Raw genomic sequence first — 18,662 nt, 5'->3', positions numbered from 1 at the left:
AATACATATACTAAAGTATGGAGTTTCTTACGATCTGGCCATTTTATACTTTGATAATTATATGGCATTTGCATAGCTCTGATTTGGACAGTTCCTGAAGGGCACTTCATTTCCCCAGGCTCACAGATCACACCACAAATGGCACAGCATAGTGTCTTTCAGATTGGGCTTTCAAGTCTCATTTTTACAAACAGATCTTTTTCCATTGTCACAGTCTGGGGTCACTTGTAGTTTTGCCTTGTAACGCTCATAAATTGCCCTGTTGGTATTTGATCAGGGGCCTGTTGGGTGCTGATGGCACCAGCTGTGTAATGCAGAGAGGAGGGTTTTTTGTTATCGTTCTTCTGTGTCATGTAAAAAGATTAGAGATGAACATCGAGCACTTCTCCTGCCAGGTTCAAAAATGCCTTCAAATGGTGATTCTTGGCATAGGGTATGTTTAGGCAGTGCTGCTACAGTGACTAGTGTAGGATTCCTGGTTTTAGACTGGTTTCATTCTGCTTCTATTATCTCATTTATTGAAAATATATACATATATATGCCTTTTCTCTTATACTTCCACCATCCACCTTTAAAACTTGTTGATATGGTATCAGGAAAATCAAACATGTTTACACTGGGAATTCCAAAGAGGGTTTACATTTCTGCACATCGTGGACCCGCAGAGGGTTTTGTAGCTGTAAACCCTGCCTGCATTGTTTCTAGCTTTGCAGATAATGCAGGTGGGAAAAAACCCCAAGCAGCTTGTTTGACAGAGGTGAAGTAAACTGTGAGTACAACAATACACAAACAGCTGTTTCTGTCCTTTCTGGATGGAAAAGAAAACCAAGTGTGGTATTGGTTAGGAGCAGTATTGAGGTTGGTGATGACTCATCTTTCTAGTTCGTAAGAATATGAGGTTAGGTTGAATAAAATGTAGTCTTATTAAGATGATATTAAATAATAACACAAGATTGAAATGAATGGAAATGAATGAGTAGAATAAACAGTGAAACATCTTTCAGTGTTAGCCTACATGTTTAAAAAATGCTTGGAAATTAAATATGTAGAGAAGGTAAATAAGACCACGGAGGCATGATTAAGGGTTTGATTGTTTAGCTCTTTCAGTGAAGGATGTTTCTGGGTTCCTTGCTATCCATTCCTGCTATGATTACCTAAAGCCTTGGTACAGGTCATCTGGTTTGATTTTAATGAGACACAAATTCTGTTTCTTCATTTCTGCCAAAAAAAATCTGTAATATCTTAGTATCATTTTAGTGCTGATAGTCTATTAAAGTCTATTGTCTTTTAAATAGACTAATATAGTCTATTAAAACCAACCATTTTATTTGGGCCTAATGCATTCTGATACTAACAGAATTCCCCCGTCAAATCCTCTGGTTTCTTGCATCCTCTTCAGATCGTGCCTACAAAGATCTGTTTGCAGATTTGGACCTTTCTTTTCTCCCCTCCTTGTTCTGAAGTATTAAGACTTGTGGCCAAGGATATTGGAAGTTAAATCTATGATGGTTTTCTGTTCATTCTAAATATTTGGGATATTTCCTAAGCTAAGTAGAAAGGAAGTGTCAGCAGCACCTTGAGACTTTTTGTTCGGGGAGGAGCTCTTTTGCAGGCAAGATGCAAGACCGAAGAGAGGTGCTTTAATGCCATGGAAGGTGGAAGAAGAGTTTGTGAGCTGCAGGAGAGGAGTGTTTGAGGGAAGCACAAGGGTGCCTGTCAGTTTGCACATGACTGCAGCCTTGACTTCAAGGGCAGCACTTTCAGAAAATGCAAAGACCCGGTATCATTATAGATATGTGAGAAGTGACTGTGTGGTATATTTAAAGGACACCCTGAAGATTAGAATTACTCCAAGTTCAGCAAATTATGGGCCAGAGGCTGCTCCACAAAGCCTGCAAAGCCCTGCATACGTGCACGCACTGTTCAGCCCAACACAGCATTGGCATGGTGCTCTCTCAGCAGCTTTCTGAGGCAGGTCCAGGCTGGTTGGTTGACACCTACCTGCACACATCTCAGCAGACAGGCTGCAAGACCCCCAGGTGAAAGGGAGGGACATGAGACTGGGAGATTGCTGTAGTCCTCTGATTTCCCAGAGCAGTGTTAACACTGCCTGGAAGACCCTTCTGGTTATGGTTCAGTGTTAGAGATGTGAAACAGGATTTATATGAATTCCTAATCTGAATTTTACAGGGCCATTGTTGTGGCTGGTTTTCATCCATTACACAGTGTCATTGCTGTTGATTGCATTGTCTTTTTCTGGTTGGATTTATTCAGATGGCACTTGTGCTAAGTCATGGTGCTTCTGATTTCATGGTGTGTTTATTGTGCGATTCATGATTGTTTGAGCTATGAGATTTATTTGTCCTTTTTCTACAGGTTTTAATTTGATGTAAAAAATAAAATGCTTTCAAAGACTTACAATTCTGATGTTCTACAGCTACAAGTATTGATTTGCAATTGGCAGGAGGGTGTGGTTGCTTCAACTAGCAGTGTTTTTAACAAAGAATTCCATTCGCTTTATGCCACAGAGTCCCTCTGTCCCCTTTCAAACCACCTTCATGTTGACTGCAGCAAAGCCTACCACATTGACAATGAAACAGTGCTTATGCCAAATGTTCTCCCACAGATTTCCAAACCTTTTAGCAGTTTTTTGCCCTGATTTTTTTCACCTAAAAGCCTCAGCAGTTCAGAGCTCCACTTGATCCTTTTTGTAAAGACATCCACTTTCTGTCAAGAAAGGGCTACATTCCATCCCCATGACTGAGTGGTGGTTTACCCATACGAATTGTCCTGGTATGTATGGGCATAGGTACATGTGAGCTTCTTATGCTGTGAAAGGGAATAAAATCCAGCCCATGAGACTGAGTAATCTGGTTATTTTAATCACTGCCTGTGACTTTCTGAATTATCATCTATGTTACAGAATAATATGATCTCTTCAGTATTCAGCAATGACTTTTAAAAAATTACCATATATAATATACAGAGGTAATATATTAACAGATACCTTAAGGGTAATTATCAAGTGTGTAATTTCATCTGTAGGTTCTTATAATGATGGTTAATGTCATAAATGCCTTTTAATGAAATTACAGGCTTGTAACCCTGCCTGACTATCCTTCGTGTGTCATATAATTAAAAAGGCCAAGCTTTGGTGTTCATCTCAGTGTTACAAGGCATTGTGTAAACTTCCATACTGATGGTTAGATGGTTAGGCTCTCATCAGAGTAAGAATAAGGTTAAGCCCAGGCAGCTTGAGTATGTGTTACCTTATCTTTAAAGGCAGCTGGATGGGCTTGTTCACAAAAGTACTTCTAACAGAATATCTATGCTCATGAAAAGAAAAAATGGCCATTGATCTGGTGTCTTATTATAACACTACATGCAAAACTTTAAAGGAGTGAAAAGGCAAGTGGGTTGCAGAACTTGGAATAAAGAAGTGTTTTCCTTCTAATCCACTGAGGGTAGTGAAAATTTGTGTCCAACTTAAAAGCATTTGGAGATGGATAAGAAAACTCATCTTGAATGGTAGACACTTGCCTGGAATGTAGAAGAGCTGGGATTGCTCCTCAGTCTGGCCTAATTTCTGTGGAGCTCTGCCTAAATCGATTGTTTTTTATGGTCTTAAGATTTCCTGTCTGAAAAATTAAGGGCAGTAATATTTCTTTTCTTTGTCTCACATTTCCAGATTTTAACCTTGCTGGCGCAAAGGAGATATCTACGTGGGGTTTTGTTGCTTTTTTTCCTTTGGCAATTACCATAGAATCTTACAGAGTCATTCACACTGGAAGGAACCTAAAGCCTTCTAATCCCATCTCCTGCTCAGAGCAAGGGCAGTGTTGAACTTCTGCCCTCTAGGCCATTTTCTTATTGTGAATACTAGTAAGGGAACCAGACATTTTACATGTCACCAGTGAAAAGGAGCTCTAAAAAATCATGTAAGACTCATTAAGATTATTTCACTGTTCTTTGTCCTTCAGGGAATGATGTACCTGGAAGAGAGGAGACTTGTCCATCGAGACTTGGCAGCCCGTAACGTCTTGGTGAAATCGCCAAACCATGTGAAGATCACTGACTTCGGCTTGGCCAGGCTTTTGGAAGGGGATGAAAAGGAGTACAATGCTGATGGAGGGAAGGTGAGTACTGGACATGTCTGGAAGTAAATATATCACACTGTGACAAACCTCCTGAAGTTACTCTTTAGGGCAGTGTATACCTACGGGACTATTACCTGTGTAAGAAAGTCTGTCAGTGACTTAGCAAAGCCTGGTCTGCTAGAACAACTGTGTTGTGACAGCACACATAAAAGCTGCTCATTTTTTGCTCAGTGAGCTTTTCCAGGTGCCAAAATATAATCATCTGAACAGTTTTAACACTCAGAATTAGGTTTTGTTCATATGCTCCATTTTCAGTCTTGCTTTGAAGACTTCTGAAGTCAGTTCAATGGGTGATGAATGTTCTAGGGCATTCCTGCCAAGCCCCTTTCTGTGGTCAGTATGGACCTCAGTAACTTGCAGTCCCATTTTCCCAGGCAGCTAATTTTCCAGAAAACAAAAGGGAGGCCACAGAACATGCTTGTATTTGTAGCATATGAGAGTTTACATATGCTCAGCAAAGAGCAACCTCTTCTGTCACGTTGGAAAAGCCTGTGTATGCTATTTCTTGCACCCAAGTTTCCAATACCAAGCTGAATGCTAGGCCACTAAAAAGCTAGCTTGAGATAATTTTGAAACCAGGCATTTTCCCATATCACTTTTGAGCATACTGCACAACATCCATATAGTGCCTCACCTCATTTCTAATGCCTTCGGATTAATGCATTATAAAATTCCGAAGGCTGTAAGTAAAGGCTGTAAGTACATACTGCTGCTGGCAGCTCCCTAACATCTTGAAATTCCCCATTTCAACCTGTCATAAAATCCCAAGGGATTCTCCCTCTCCTGTCATTCCTTTCCTAAATGTTCAGTTTGCTTTATGGCTGCTTGCTATCTGTGTTTTTCTGTGCTCACTTCTGCCCTTGGCTCGGACAAACAGCTGCTGCCAGTGTGTGCTTTTCTCCTGGATGGGCTGCTGCCTTTGTGTGGCCGCTGGCCTGGACGGGGCATGTTGTTGCATGGTTTACATTGGCATTTCAGTCAATGAGGTGAAGAGCTTGAAAGGAGTCACTGCTGTTTCCCATTTCTTCCCCAGTAAGGAGACTTCCTGGCAAGGGAGGTGGAATTTTGGTAGTGTTTCCCTGATTCTTCGAGTCCTCTAATCCCCCCTTCAGTAACCCTTCTGCCCCTTCCCTCCAGCAGCTGGTGAATGACAGAAAGTGAGCTGGTGCTTGCAAACCAGCTGTTAGGTGGTGTCTTGGACTTGTGAGGCCAATCACTACGCTGGGAGTTCTGGAGCGAGATCTACATGTCACGTGTATCACTTGCCAGTTCCAGAGAAGCATCCTGTGAAATCCAGACAACATTTGCAGCTTCAAGTTGTATTGAGAGCATTATAAGACACATTCAGATTGGATAAAAGGAAACGCTTTTTCACCATGAGGATAATAAAGTGCTTGATCAGGTTGCTCACAGAGGTGGTGCAGTTTCCGTCCTTGGAGGTTTTCAAGTGCAGACTGGCTAAAGCCCGGAGTAACTTGGTCTGATCTCATAGCTGAACCTGCTGTGAGCTTGAGGTTGGACTAAAGACCTTCTAAGATCACTTCCAACCTGAGTTATTCCGTGATGAACGATCCAGCTTTGCTTCTTCAGCAGTTGTTCACATTAGGAACGACCCAGTCGAATTTAATGGGAATGAAAGCAATATACTTCTGCAGAGTTTAGTGGAGGAGGATGTACTGTCTTTGCAAATGCTAAGCCAAACTTTATTAGAGAGTGCTATTTTTGCCAGAACTGTATAGGTTATGTTCATTAGTCAACTTCATGGAAGGTATTTTCATAAGGGTTTGAATGAAGACACATCCTCTGCTTTTACACCCACCATCTGTTCAGATTCTGTGTGCACTTACATATCTCTTTGGTTTATTACAGTACATTTTCCATAGTTCCAAATTAGAGGCAACCCATACAAGTCCATGCCAGGTAAAAATCTGTCAAGTTTCTGTCCATTAGAAATCTATGGACTGCAAGACTGTTCCTCACAGGCACAGCTCAGCAATAGGAAACATCATGTATCTCACTTTAACACAAACTCAGAAGGGCAGACCCTTGTGCCAAACCTAGCTTTCTGTTTGCCTGCACATACTTCTCTGTCAGAAGAGATGAGCTCCTCCCAAGGGTGATTTGCAGCCAGAGGCTAACTTGGGACTTCTTACACAAACAACTTCCCTCGCTGCAGTAATGACATGGAGAACTGGGAGGGCTGAGTTCCTAACGAATATTAGGAGTTAGAAATGAAGCACTGTAAATTCTCCCCGTTGCCTGTTTACCCTGATGATGATTATGTGGACTGAAGTATTATGAACGCTGTGTTATTAACTAGCCTCATTAGAGAGCAATTGAGATAACAGTGTCTGGGTTTACAAACTGCTGAGGCAAAAGAGCTTCTGTGTTCCACCTTCTCTGCTGCTCTTCAGGTTTAGGGGAATTAGATGTAATTTTTGTGTTGGTCCCATCTTTACACCTCTTTAGGTATGATGAAAAAGTGAGTTGTTCCACTACATCTGAATCAGTAAAATTTGGGTGGTATGAGAAGTTCTGTGGATAACTGGTTTGTGTTTCTCACCTCTGTATGTTTTATGAGGCAAAGCCCCATTCTAGAGGGCAGGAACAACCATTTCCTATGCTGGGTAGTGCTGCTTTTCTTTCAGCTTGCAATTGAAAAAGGAGTCAGGGAGGAGGAAGCTGATGTTTACATACAGGATCTCTCTGTACTGTGTTTCAATATTGTAATTTTAAGATCACATTTCTCTTGTCTTTCCATAGATGCCAATTAAGTGGATGGCTCTGGAGTGCATACACTACAGGAAATTTACCCATCAGAGTGATGTTTGGAGCTATGGTAAATCTTCATCTGATTACTTTAAAAAAAATTCTCTCTTGGAAAGCATTAAACCAAGCTGTGTTACTGTGCTAAAGATACCCTCTTTTCCTAGGGGAGTTAATTCCAGTGCATTTGGGTTTGGTTTGGTTTTTAATGTGTAACTCTAAGCAGCAATAGTTGTCTCCTGCATTACTCCCCTGCTCACTAAAATATGATGTCCCTGCTGGGATGACTGCCATAAGGCCTGGTCTGGTAGCAGTTTGGCTGATTGTTATGACAGAAGAAGGCCTCTTTCAGCTCAGCCACAGATTCATAAAAATACAGCTGCAGGTCATAATTTTCAGCAGTCCTTTGAAAATCTTAACTCTAAAAGCCATGAATGTCAAAAAACATATTCAGGCTTATGGGACGTTCTGTACCTACAGTCAGATAAAAGGAAATTTGTTATACAGAGCAAATACAGCATGAGAGAGAAAAGAAAGAGACTCCAAGCTAACTAAAACAAGCATCCATTTAATTTCACAAATAACCTGGGAGTTGGTTAGACAGGTTAGCTCATGCAGACTCCACACACCCTAAAAACAAGTCACATTTGAGAAATTAGATGTTCATTTAACGTTGGTAATTGTTATGCAGACAAGCTGTTGTGCCACATCTGCAGGGCTGTCTGCCTGTTCATCCAGTATAGATATTACTAATAACTCATGTATGCCTCTATAAGTGGAATTTTTCAGCAGTATCTAGGGCTATGGACTCCTATTTGCATTTCCTGTTGCCATGTAATTTTGAAACAAGAAGGTGTACAATTCTCTTCATTACTCACTTTTACCTGTGGGTAGCAGCAAAACACACTGCTGTGACTGGTTAGCTGCTGCCTTCTATTCAGCTGAGAAAAATATAGGAGAATTAAATCAATCGTGTAAAGCTGCTCTTTCTCCTCAAATTCTATATCCCCTATATCACTTAGGAAAAAATACAGGCCCCCCCCTTATGAAATTCATTTGAAATGGAGAAAGCCCAGAATATCTGTAGTCAGAAAGGAGAAGACCAAAACAATTGACAAGTTATAGTTATTGAATATCTTTGTTATTTTATACTGGCGTGCAGATGCAGCACTTTTGCCCAGGGAAGTGGCTGAGTCCCCATCCCTGAAGGTATTTAAAAGATATGTAGATGTGACACTTGGGGACATGGTTTAGTGGTGGAGTTGGCAATGCTGGGTTAATGGTTGGGCTTAATGCTCTTAAAGTTCTTTACCAACCTGAATGATTCTATGATTCTATGAATATCAACAAAGAGGTGAATGAGGGTGCAATAAATATGTGGTTTATATATATGGTAATTTTGCCCATCACCTTTCACATTAGCATGACAGCTGGCAAAATACGGTTACTGATCTGGAGGTGTGTTTAAAATGACCTTTGCAATAAAAATAGAAGTTAAAGAAACTGGTATGAGAGCAGTATTTTCAATAGTTTGGGTTTTGTTTGGGGACAATTTCTGTTACTTACGATATATTACCTTTATTTCCAGCTCTGATGCCAAAACAAATCCTGTGGCTATTCAAAAAAAGAAACCTGGCTTTGTAGCACAGCACTATCATAACTCAAATCTGCCAGGTGATTTAAGGAAAAAAGTAATACAAGTGGCTGTGGATGACTTACAAGACAAAGACAATGACATAATGTTACTCAGTGCTGTACCTTTGTGCGAAATTGATGCTCTAAGTTAGAGAACATCTGCACTTTTTACCCTTAAGATAATAGAGTACATCAGCCCTTCATTTTCCCTTTCGATATGATAAAAGAGCACAATGCATTCTTTTGTTATTGCATCCATTTACTTTACCACCATTTATTTGTCTTGGACCTTCCTCTTGTGCCTCAGATCTATCATGCTGCTTGTTACACCAATAAAAATGGGTGAAGTTGCTTTTGAAAATTAACATGAAGTGCTGTTTCACCATTTTCTGGAGCTTTTTAAATGGGAGACCAAACTTCAGTGTTTTTACAGGCATTGGTAATGAAGAAGAGGTTGCAGTCCAGAACTGGGCCAGAATACTGTGCTGTAAGAAATTGCAAAGGAATCTGAGTGGTATGACCTCAAACATTAACACTCACTCTTTTTTTCTGTCTAGGAGTCACTATCTGGGAGCTTATGACCTTTGGTGGGAAGCCATACGATGGAATCCCAACTCGAGAGATCCCCGACCTCTTGGAGAAGGGAGAGCGGTTGCCCCAGCCTCCCATCTGCACTATTGATGTTTATATGGTGATGGTGAAATGTAAGTACTTGTCACTTTTAACATTCCTGTGCTCTGTGCAAGAGGGACACTGGTTTAGAACATTTGCATCTATGGTCTCTGACAGTGCTGGGTAATAGGGCAGGCTGCTTCGAAACAAAAGCTTCCCAAGATACTGTACATTCCATTCAAATACTGTATACACATTTTTCACAATTGCAAAAGATATTAATTTAGCCACCAAGGGTTGAGTTAGCTCAGCTTCTTATTACTGTCAGATTGTATCTCGTATTCTCGCTGTGAAGTCAAAATGGTATGATTGTTATTGTAAACCATTGTCATTTCCATGACAATTGATTGTGATGTTAAAAAAGATAGTATTAAACATAATTATGGTACATGGATACCCAGCCAGTGAAGGTTATGAAGAGAAATGCTGGTTCCAAATATTGAGAAAAGAAAACATGAATGTTTTATTGTTAGTAACAAGAATGATGATTGCAATAGTAACACTAAAAAGTAAAATTAATACAAGAAATGCTGCAGAGAGGATATTTTTTTATCATTCTTAGTCCAGTATAATAATTTATGAATATTTTTACTTCAGCAAAAAAAGAAAAGTGTCTGTACATGCCCTTTTATCTCCAAGATACCTACACCCACAGTATCCTCCAAGGCTATGTTTCTAATTTAAAAAGAATTGGGAACATCTCTCTGGTGTTTCTGGCTTAATTTAGGAGAGATTAACATAGAGACATCTCATCCATCTTATATAGTCCTTTCCCTTTTGCTTTGTATACAAAAACACTGGAAGAAAAAAAATAGTAGAGGTAAACAACACATCTTCTGAAAACAGTTGTACTGTGCATGCAGGTAATTGTCTGAATAGTGCAAGGGGTTCATGCTGGTTGAGTGCAAAAATGTTCCATCTGATAGGATTTCTAATGAGTATGAAGTGGATCTCAGTGGACAAAAGGAAGTCGTAGTAGATGGGCTATTGTGGAAGATGGAAGGTTACACCTAGGTGTACATACTTAGTCCTCTGTTTGTGTGAAGTTCTTCGTAAGCTATACTGAGGTTGTTTTTCCTGCGTTGGCCACTTCTTCAGTTAAACAGCATGAAGGAGAGAAGGCCTGTTTCATTTAGCCTCTCTGGCAAATGAGAGCATGTTCTTGGGAAGCTGCTGATAGGATCTTCCATTAGAAAAAGCTGACGCTGAGATAAACTAGTTGCTGGTGGTAACTACCTATATTACTTCCTTGTTTTGCAGTGTTAGCAGGGTTTGAGAATTGTTGTTCTTAATGAATAACATTACATTACACTTAGAGAGTGAAGGACAAAAGAATCACCCTTACTCAATTAAAATAGCATCTAGTGCCTTGTGTGAAGTCTCTGTTAGTGGTGCAGACACATGAGTTTGCAGAACTACCTGAAAGGTGGAGGCGAGGTCAGTCATCCTGTAGAGCTGTTGAACAGCTCTTTTTAATCTAAGTCATCATGGAACAGTAGGTCAATAAAAGTAAAATTGTATTCAGTAGTAACTTTGTAATAAACCTACTAGACTCAGATGAGATGATATTCATTATATTAGAGGTTGGACACATCCATAATAAGACACAGTCAGAGCTGCCAGACAAATGGGCAAGATAAACACAGAAGGCATTGTTAGTGTCTCTGTTTTGTGAGTGGGGAACAGGAGCTCAGAGCAAAGAAGAAATCCATGCAGTGTTGAATAGTCTAGTCTTCTCTGGCCAAGACCAGATGTTTTCTATTTAAGATGCATCATAGAGTTCTAGCTTTCCATTCTTCTGGGCTCTTTATTGCAACTTTTCTTTGGGCCAAAGCTAGTAAGGACATCAAGGACTTCAAACCTATGTGTTTTTAAAGACTGAATGATTTCTTCCCTTGACAATTAATTGTCTTCTTTGCCATCTCATCTGTCCCCAGGCTGGATGATTGATGCTGACAGTCGGCCAAAATTCAAGGAGCTGGCTGCTGAATTCTCTCGAATGGCTCGAGACCCTCAGCGATACCTCGTCATTCAGGTAAGCAACTCTGCAACATCAGAGAAAAGCAACAAGAATTCTGTCTGCCAAACCTGACTGTTCAGGGAGTTGCCTTCGAATCTCTTAAGTTCAAGGTGGACCTACTTCAGACCAAGGACTTCCTTGGTTCTACAGTTGCTTAGACTGACTCTCAGGGGATTATCCTGAAGAGACTTTCTTGCTCTGCTGAGATCATAAGAAAGTTTCTTCTCGTAGCCTAAATGTAAGGGTTTCTCAGAAGACAGGGAGTTGTGTCACGCTGGTACCTGTCATGCTAGAGAGGAGCTTCCCTCTGATCCTCTTTAGGCTGTGTAGACTCTGTAGTGCTTCACAGGTGGCAATACCAATACAGCCATACCTGCTGACTGTACCTGGCTGGAGCTGTGTATGCCTTGAGTACAGCCACATGTGGAGATTTTTGTCCTTTCACTCTTCCATTCTGCAAAAGCCTAGAATCGTGTATGTGTTTATTACAACTCAGACTCAAGCCACAGAAAATGAATCCATCTTTTTGGTAAGGTCCTTGGATGGTCCCAGCGTGTGAGCAGTTCAAACAAAAATGAAAAATTAAAACAAGGTAATGATGAAAAACCAGACACCAAAGCATGGAAATAGTTTGATCCATTTTCATGTTATATCTGCTCCACATCATGGATTAAGAGCAGAGATGCATCCAGCTGGTCCTTAGCTTCACACTGGCATAAGAATTCCTAGCTGAAGAGCCTCCAGAAGTACAGTCACTGCCATTTCATGTGTCCTGATTGCTTAGGGTCTAGTGCTAGTCTCAATGTGTGGTGTTTCATTTCCCATCGTGCTAACCTACTCATGAGGTATTATTGCACAGTGTGAATGTACACTGCTCACCTTCAACTTGAGGTGAAGTAAAATATGTTGGAAAAGTAAAATAGTAATCAAGAGGATTTATGGTGCTGAAGGTGGAATTTCTCTTGCAGTATTCCCCACTGTGTTAAATTGTAAATTCACCTCATACAAGTGATTCTGGAAAAATCAGATTAAACTACTTGGACAGTACATGTTTCCCTATTCCAAATATCTCTTCCCTCCCTTTCTCTCCCCTGCCCTTCCCTCTCCTGTTGTATACTCTGGTGGGTATTTCATCCCATGACACTTCTCCAGTGATCCCTGCAGATGATACAGGCCATGTGTTTCCTGAGGAGAAACCAGGGTAACTCCATTGCACTGGTATCTCTGACTCGTGACTCCCCATTCCCCCCAGATACAATCAAGAATGACAAGCTTGATGTTGAGCTTTTGAACTGGTCTGTACGCACCCCCTAGCACAACCATCATTCCCTGCTGGATTCTACATGTGGCATTAATAGTTCCTGCAGAGTGGGAGGCCATTCTTCAGCCATGCAGTTAACTTTTGCATCGTTTCTATGGGCTGTTACGTGTTTGGGGCATGGGCTGCCTTTTGTGGTCTTTTGTAGCACCAAGCAAAGTGCAGCCCTGATTTTCCTCTCCAGCGTGTAGATGCTATTTCAATAAAAACACAGAACACTGTTGTTGCTGTTGTGCCCTGGTTTGATTTTTATTGCTTTCAGCTCTGTTACATTCTGCAGAACTTTCCATATGGATGAGTGGGAAATTTAGCCTCTAAGTCCCTAAAAATACAAATGAAAACAAAGCAAATGTCCAGACACAGCAGTTTCCATGTTATTTCCCCTCTCTCCATGTAACCCCAAATAGCTGAAATATTTCACAAAATACATCAGGTCTTGACAGAACTTGGGTCAGAAACTGAGCTTGTATGGGGAAAAGAGAGAAGAAAGAATAAAAGCTTGATCACAAGAATGCCAAAAAAATGGCTTGGCTTGATTTATGCACTTATTCCCTTTCTGTCATCATATTCCCAGTAAAAAATAAAAAAAAATCAAAACAAATGATGTGGCTCTGGAGCTTTAGAACAAACAAAGCACCATGTGTGGTCCCTGCAGCCTGGCTGCCAGGGCATGAAGAAGGCTGAAGTTCCCTGTTTAGGAAATTAATTCATCTTTTGACCATTTTCCTCTCTCATTACAACCTATTTAGGGAGATGACCGTATGAAGCTCCCAAGCCCAAATGACAGCAAGTTCTTCCAAAACCTTCTCGATGAGGAAGACCTGGAAGATATGATGGATGCTGAAGAGTATCTTGTCCCTCAAGCCTTCAACATCCCTCCTCCCATCTACACCTCCAGGACAAGAATTGATTCCAACAGGGTAAGAGCAAGCTCTGTCAGAAAATACTGGTTATCTTAAAAGCACAGGTGGAGATTTAAGTACACTAATCAAACACAGGCCAGAGTTGCCTTGGGAATTACAAGCTCCCATTGTAAGGAGAGTCACTATAAAAATGTTGTCACTGGGTTCCCTGTTCATTGTAGCTCAGTGAATTCTAAATGAATAGTTCAGCCTTGAGTGAACAAAGGCTGGAGTTGAACTGCCTGTCCTGAAAGCACAGCTGAGGCTTGTGAAGTCAAGCAGTGTTGTTTCTCAGTTGCGGACCATCCTGGCCAGGAAGTGCATAGCTCTGATTCTCCCATCCCTGCAGTCCTGTTGTCTTGACAGGGTTGGCACTAATGTAACTGAGAGCAGCTGGAATATATAGATAATGCTGCTTTTGTGTCTGGAGCCAAATTTCAGACCCAGCCCCTTTTCCTGTCTGTATAAGATGCTTTCACGGCGCTCCTTCACAAGCATGTGTTTTTGCTGAGCACGTCACAGATTTTAGCATGTTGAACTTTGTAACATCCCTGTCGGGTGCAGAAATGCTGGTCATTTTACAGGGGAGCTGAGGTGCAGAGAGTGTTCAGGAGGAGTTCAGCTCACAGAATTGTAACCATCAAAAGGATAGTGCCGTAATCTAAGCTCTTCATCAAGACTTCATGATGTCTCCACTGACTAGTGGCAGCTCCAGCACAGTCCCAGCCCTGGTGTTTGAGCTCTGACAGCGGCATGAGTTCAGGCTTCCAGAGGTCTTTGTCACTCCTGAGCAGCCTGTTCATAGCTCTGACCTCTGCCTGTTCCTGCACGTGGCTCCATCCTTTTAACAGTCTAGGTCCACCCCTTCTCACAAAGCTAAGAGCTGGTGAAATGAATTAGGAGTGTAAGGACATTCTCACAAGCATCAGATGTATTTAGTAATTAGGGACTTTTTTGTTTCTTTGTTTTCTCTCCATGCTCCTTTTAGTGGAAAGTCCCATTTTAAATACTAAGTGGAGTCTCATTGAAATGTTGGTGTTTATTCTGTATTTTTTGAGATTTTTCCTTAGCTGAGGTAGTTCCAAATTCATAACCTGGTCTGAACCGATGACACCATGTGAGGCAGGGAAGAGGTAAGCAAACCAGCTAAGAGTGTGTAAACTGAGTCAGTATTCGTGATCTGACCACACGCTGCACAAAGTTCTTCTGCCTCTCCTGAGTAAATCAGTGCTTTTCTGGAATAAGACAGACAAAATGTGATCTTAAATAATATCCAGAAAGTCCATAAGGAAATTGCTACTATTTCAAAATGTAAGGAGACTAGAGAGGTCTTTGGAGGAGGCTGGGTTGTAGTCCCACTCGCTAAGCTGCATTCACGTAGCATTTCTCCTGCACTGAAAGGCAATGAAGGAGGGATGATGCATGATTTAGCAATAAGCAAGACACTTCCTCTTTATGACAAGAGTTAATTTCCAGTGTTGATGTTGGTCTGAAATAAGTCAGATTTACTCCTAGCTGTCCCTGGAGAGATTCTGTTTCCTTTGCTGCCAACTTCTGAGCAAAAAAGGAAACGACAGTAGTTACCTTTGAAAGGTGCTTGCTGTCACACTGATGTAGATCACTGTAGTGGAGCTTTACTAGTGGAATATTACCATTTACATCAACATAGGGTTGAGAGAGAGCAGAGTCAGACCCATAAGGTTTGCTATATTCATCTCACACCCATGTTTCCTTGACACACTGGGGCACATTTGGAGGAGAAAGGATCGGCATGAAAATGTACTTGCCTCTTCAACAGTTCCTTTTGCCCTCAGTTTTTAGTGCCAGCCAAGCACAAGAGTCCAGTAGAGCTGAGGGAATTAATTCCAACAAAAATCCTAGAGTAGTATTCTGAAAGAGTTATGTAGAATGTGCTGTTTGGGCAGCCAAAGTGCTCACTGGGATATTCATGTAAAGCAAACACATTTTTTTATTATTATTATTAATATTATTATTATTATTATATTGAAACCTCAAACTTTCTCACAGCCTTTGCCCAACTTTAAACCACACTGTTGCAGTTGCTTGCACATATGTGATCCCCTTGAAGTCAGCAGAGCTGCAGAAAGAGACCCTGTGCCTTTATTTTTGCCACACAGAGAGGCTCTATCACATTCTTGATGAGAAGCCTCCTCTCTGCAGCTCACAATTTCCTATCTTGGTTTGAGACTGTGATCTTGGACCACTAAAGTCAGTGGGAGCTTTGCTTTGCAATTCAATTTAATGACAGCGGCAAGACTGAATCCTTCTTTCAGTAAGTCCTACTGCTGGGAAGTTTTTCTCTGGCATCATACAGCAATCTAACACTTAAACAAATCTGGAATTACCTTTGCCAAAAGTTTTCAGATTCTGAACTAAGCTGTCTGACTCAGGTAACCTCAGAGAGAGCAGCTGGGGGGAAAGAAAGTTTGCACCCAGCGCGGTATTTTCACACATCTTTATAGTGTTTTTCTTCATTGTAGGATCCTCTTTATAGAGGGGTAATTTTTAAGGCCAAAAGAAGAGATAGACAAAGGAATTGCCATTGAACAACCAGCTGATTTTTAATAGCACTTGCTGGTATCACTGGAGACTGACTCCTATCTGTTACAGGATTATTTTATAGTAGAATGTTGGTGCTTCTCCAGCATCTCAGATTAGCTCCAGTCTCAGCTTTGCTAATAATTCTGCACCTCCTAAACGTACTGCTAGTACTGCCATATAGGTGAGTACATCTAGATTGCAGAAATGCCAGAGCACTGTGTTGGTGGAAGAGCTAGGAGTCAAGTTAAAAGCCCCATAGCATCTTAGCACTCTTGGTTTCCTTTGCAGAGAGATTTTTTTTCTGGATGTAGTACATTTGTTTCCTCTCCATGCAGAAATCTACATACTTGTCTTGTTTTTGTGAAGCACTCAGGTTCTTGGTACATTAACTATTCTTCCAGTGAAGATTCATGTTGATTTAAAACAAAACACACAGTAGCTCCTTTAAGGTAATAGTGCATCTGCTGTGTATAGTTCAGTACAGATGGATGTCAGCTACAAGAATCACACAGAATTGAAATGCTGTCAGAGCTCTCTATCTGCAGTTGTCTGATTCTGTGTGTTTCCTTTGGAAAGTTTGTGATTTATGCTTGTTTGGTGTAGTGAATATTAATATTACACAAACTCATCATAGTGCTGCTGCAGCCATAGATGCCAAATGAATTGATACAGCTTAGGTAGTTTGTGTTCACTGTGGCTGGCAAATTAAATTTTATGGGGACATTGACAGGCAATTTGGTGAAGGAAAACAGATAGACAAGAGTTACATGATCTTCATGTCATTTTCAGAGATCAGATGAAAGATATTGTGTTTCCCATCTTAGTTGTTCTGATTGGCGTTTTAGTGAGAGTCAGTTATGTGATGGCAGGGTACTGTGCTCCTTCTCCGGGTGTGTTGTATTGATAGCCTTAGTTCAACGTTCCAGCAGTGCAGCTCTATGGGGGACAGGAGTCCGCAGGAAGAAAGCAGGGAGATTGTGGCCCTCCTCACGCTTGGGCTTTCAAGTCAGGGAATTAAGGAGGAGCAAGAGCTTTTACTTTCTAAGGCAAGCTCTGAAGTTTCTCTAGGGTGACCTCGGTCCTGAATCCTTGCAGCTTGTTGCCTGTGAGAGGCACCACTGGATGAGGTTTGTGTAAAACTCTTCCTTCTCCCTCCCATGTGAAGAAGAAAAGCTATTTGGATATGACTTAATAGTACAGAACTGCTATTAATTCATATGCCATAGCACAGAACTTTGCAGCCCATGCAAAGAAGACTGGAAAAGGGGGAAGGCTTCTGGGGAGTTTCCAGCTCTCCAGGAAGTGTGACATCCTCCTTCTTCCAGGGATTACTGAGACTGATGAAGCTGCGAGGCTCAGACACAGCTTCAGCATTTCCATCTTACCCACACTGGCTTCTACTAGAACATCTTTGGGACTTGTGCTGCCAGGAGCAAAAGCCTGCATGCACTCTAGCTCCTGACAGTGCCCTCTGTTATGAAGTCCAGCCTGTGATAGATTGAGCTTTTAAATAAAAATTAGCATCCTAAGCTAAATTGAATTCTTTCATTGCATCCGAAACTCTTCAGTTGCAATTTCAGCTCTTCAGCTTTTTCCAGCTTTTATTTTCCGTTGTCTAGAGATATTATAGAAATATGGAGTTTTAGAAGCTCTGTGCTTCTGAGAGATAAGCTGAATCCTCGGCAGTGTTTCCATGAGCACAGGAGCCCAGCTAGTGCTTGAGTGTCCTATGTGCACAGCCATTAGATGATTCATTCAGGTGTTTGTTAACGAGTACTGTCCTGTGTGCACAGAGATAGTACTAATACAGAAAGCACTCTGTGTAGCCCATGATGCTTTTTGCTTTAAATCCTTGGCTGATTCCTGCTGAAAACTGTCTATACTGTTTATTACTTGATGATACTGTCCCTGTAATTTTATTCCATATGCTATAATCATGAAAGCACATACCAACCCTGCAATTAAATATGAAGCTATTCTTTTTTCAGAGGTGTCTAATTCGTATGTCCAGGGAGACGTTTCTACTTGGCTAAAGCAGACTCTGGCACACCAGAAGCCAGTTTTAAATACCCTGAGCAGTATCTGGTATGCCATTGCACCAGTCCTAGTGTGGCATTAGGTCTGGTAGTGTTTCATCTGTATATGTCTGTGTGTAAAAAGATTATTCCAGAGAAACCAGGAGAGAAGCTATCTTTATGATTAGTTTGTTCTGGTTTCTAAATATGAAAGATAGCCATTTTCAAATCACAAGATTACAAAGGAGGTGGTTGTTAATGATTTTCAGATGTATTTCACATCAGTATGGCATCTTTCCATCCGAAGCTTATCAGGGACAACAGGGACTATCAACCAGTGGGTTCACTACTAGGATTAAGTGACTTTCATTAGATTTAACTAACAGAGCTGAATTTTTTAGGCAGCTGCAGTGCTTCAGTAGTAGAAGATCTGATCTGATGTCTAATATGAGTGCTTTACATAGTGAAATACCGCAGACTTGGAAGGTGAGGGACTGTAAGCACTGCTGCCTTCAGTTACAGCTGGAAGGAGGGATTTTGGAGAGCGGTCACAGTTTGGAGAAGCACTTCCCAGTCTGTCAGCACAGCTGAGCTGGTGATGTGAGGTACTGTCAT

At 41.1% G+C, this 18,662-nt stretch overlaps 1 protein-coding gene across 1 annotated transcript in view; it reads left to right on the top strand.

Moving 5' to 3' along the window:
• Positions 1-18,662, top strand: part of ERBB4 (erb-b2 receptor tyrosine kinase 4) — a 616,088-nt gene that overhangs the window by 573,236 nt on the left and 24,190 nt on the right. The window contains exons 21-25 of the mRNA XM_030487261.1: positions 3,981-4,136; positions 6,921-6,996; positions 9,116-9,262; positions 11,168-11,265; positions 13,318-13,488. Of these exons, the coding sequence (XP_030343121.1) occupies positions 3,981-4,136; positions 6,921-6,996; positions 9,116-9,262; positions 11,168-11,265; positions 13,318-13,488 (648 nt within the window). The remainder of the gene's footprint in view (positions 1-3,980; positions 4,137-6,920; positions 6,997-9,115; positions 9,263-11,167; positions 11,266-13,317; positions 13,489-18,662) is intronic.

Source organism: Strigops habroptila, chromosome 5 (assembly GCF_004027225.2).
Source record: "Strigops habroptila isolate Jane chromosome 5, bStrHab1.2.pri, whole genome shotgun sequence".
Lineage (NCBI taxonomy): Eukaryota > Metazoa > Chordata > Aves > Psittaciformes > Psittacidae > Strigops > Strigops habroptila.
This window is presented reverse-complemented; position numbering and strand designations above follow the sequence as displayed.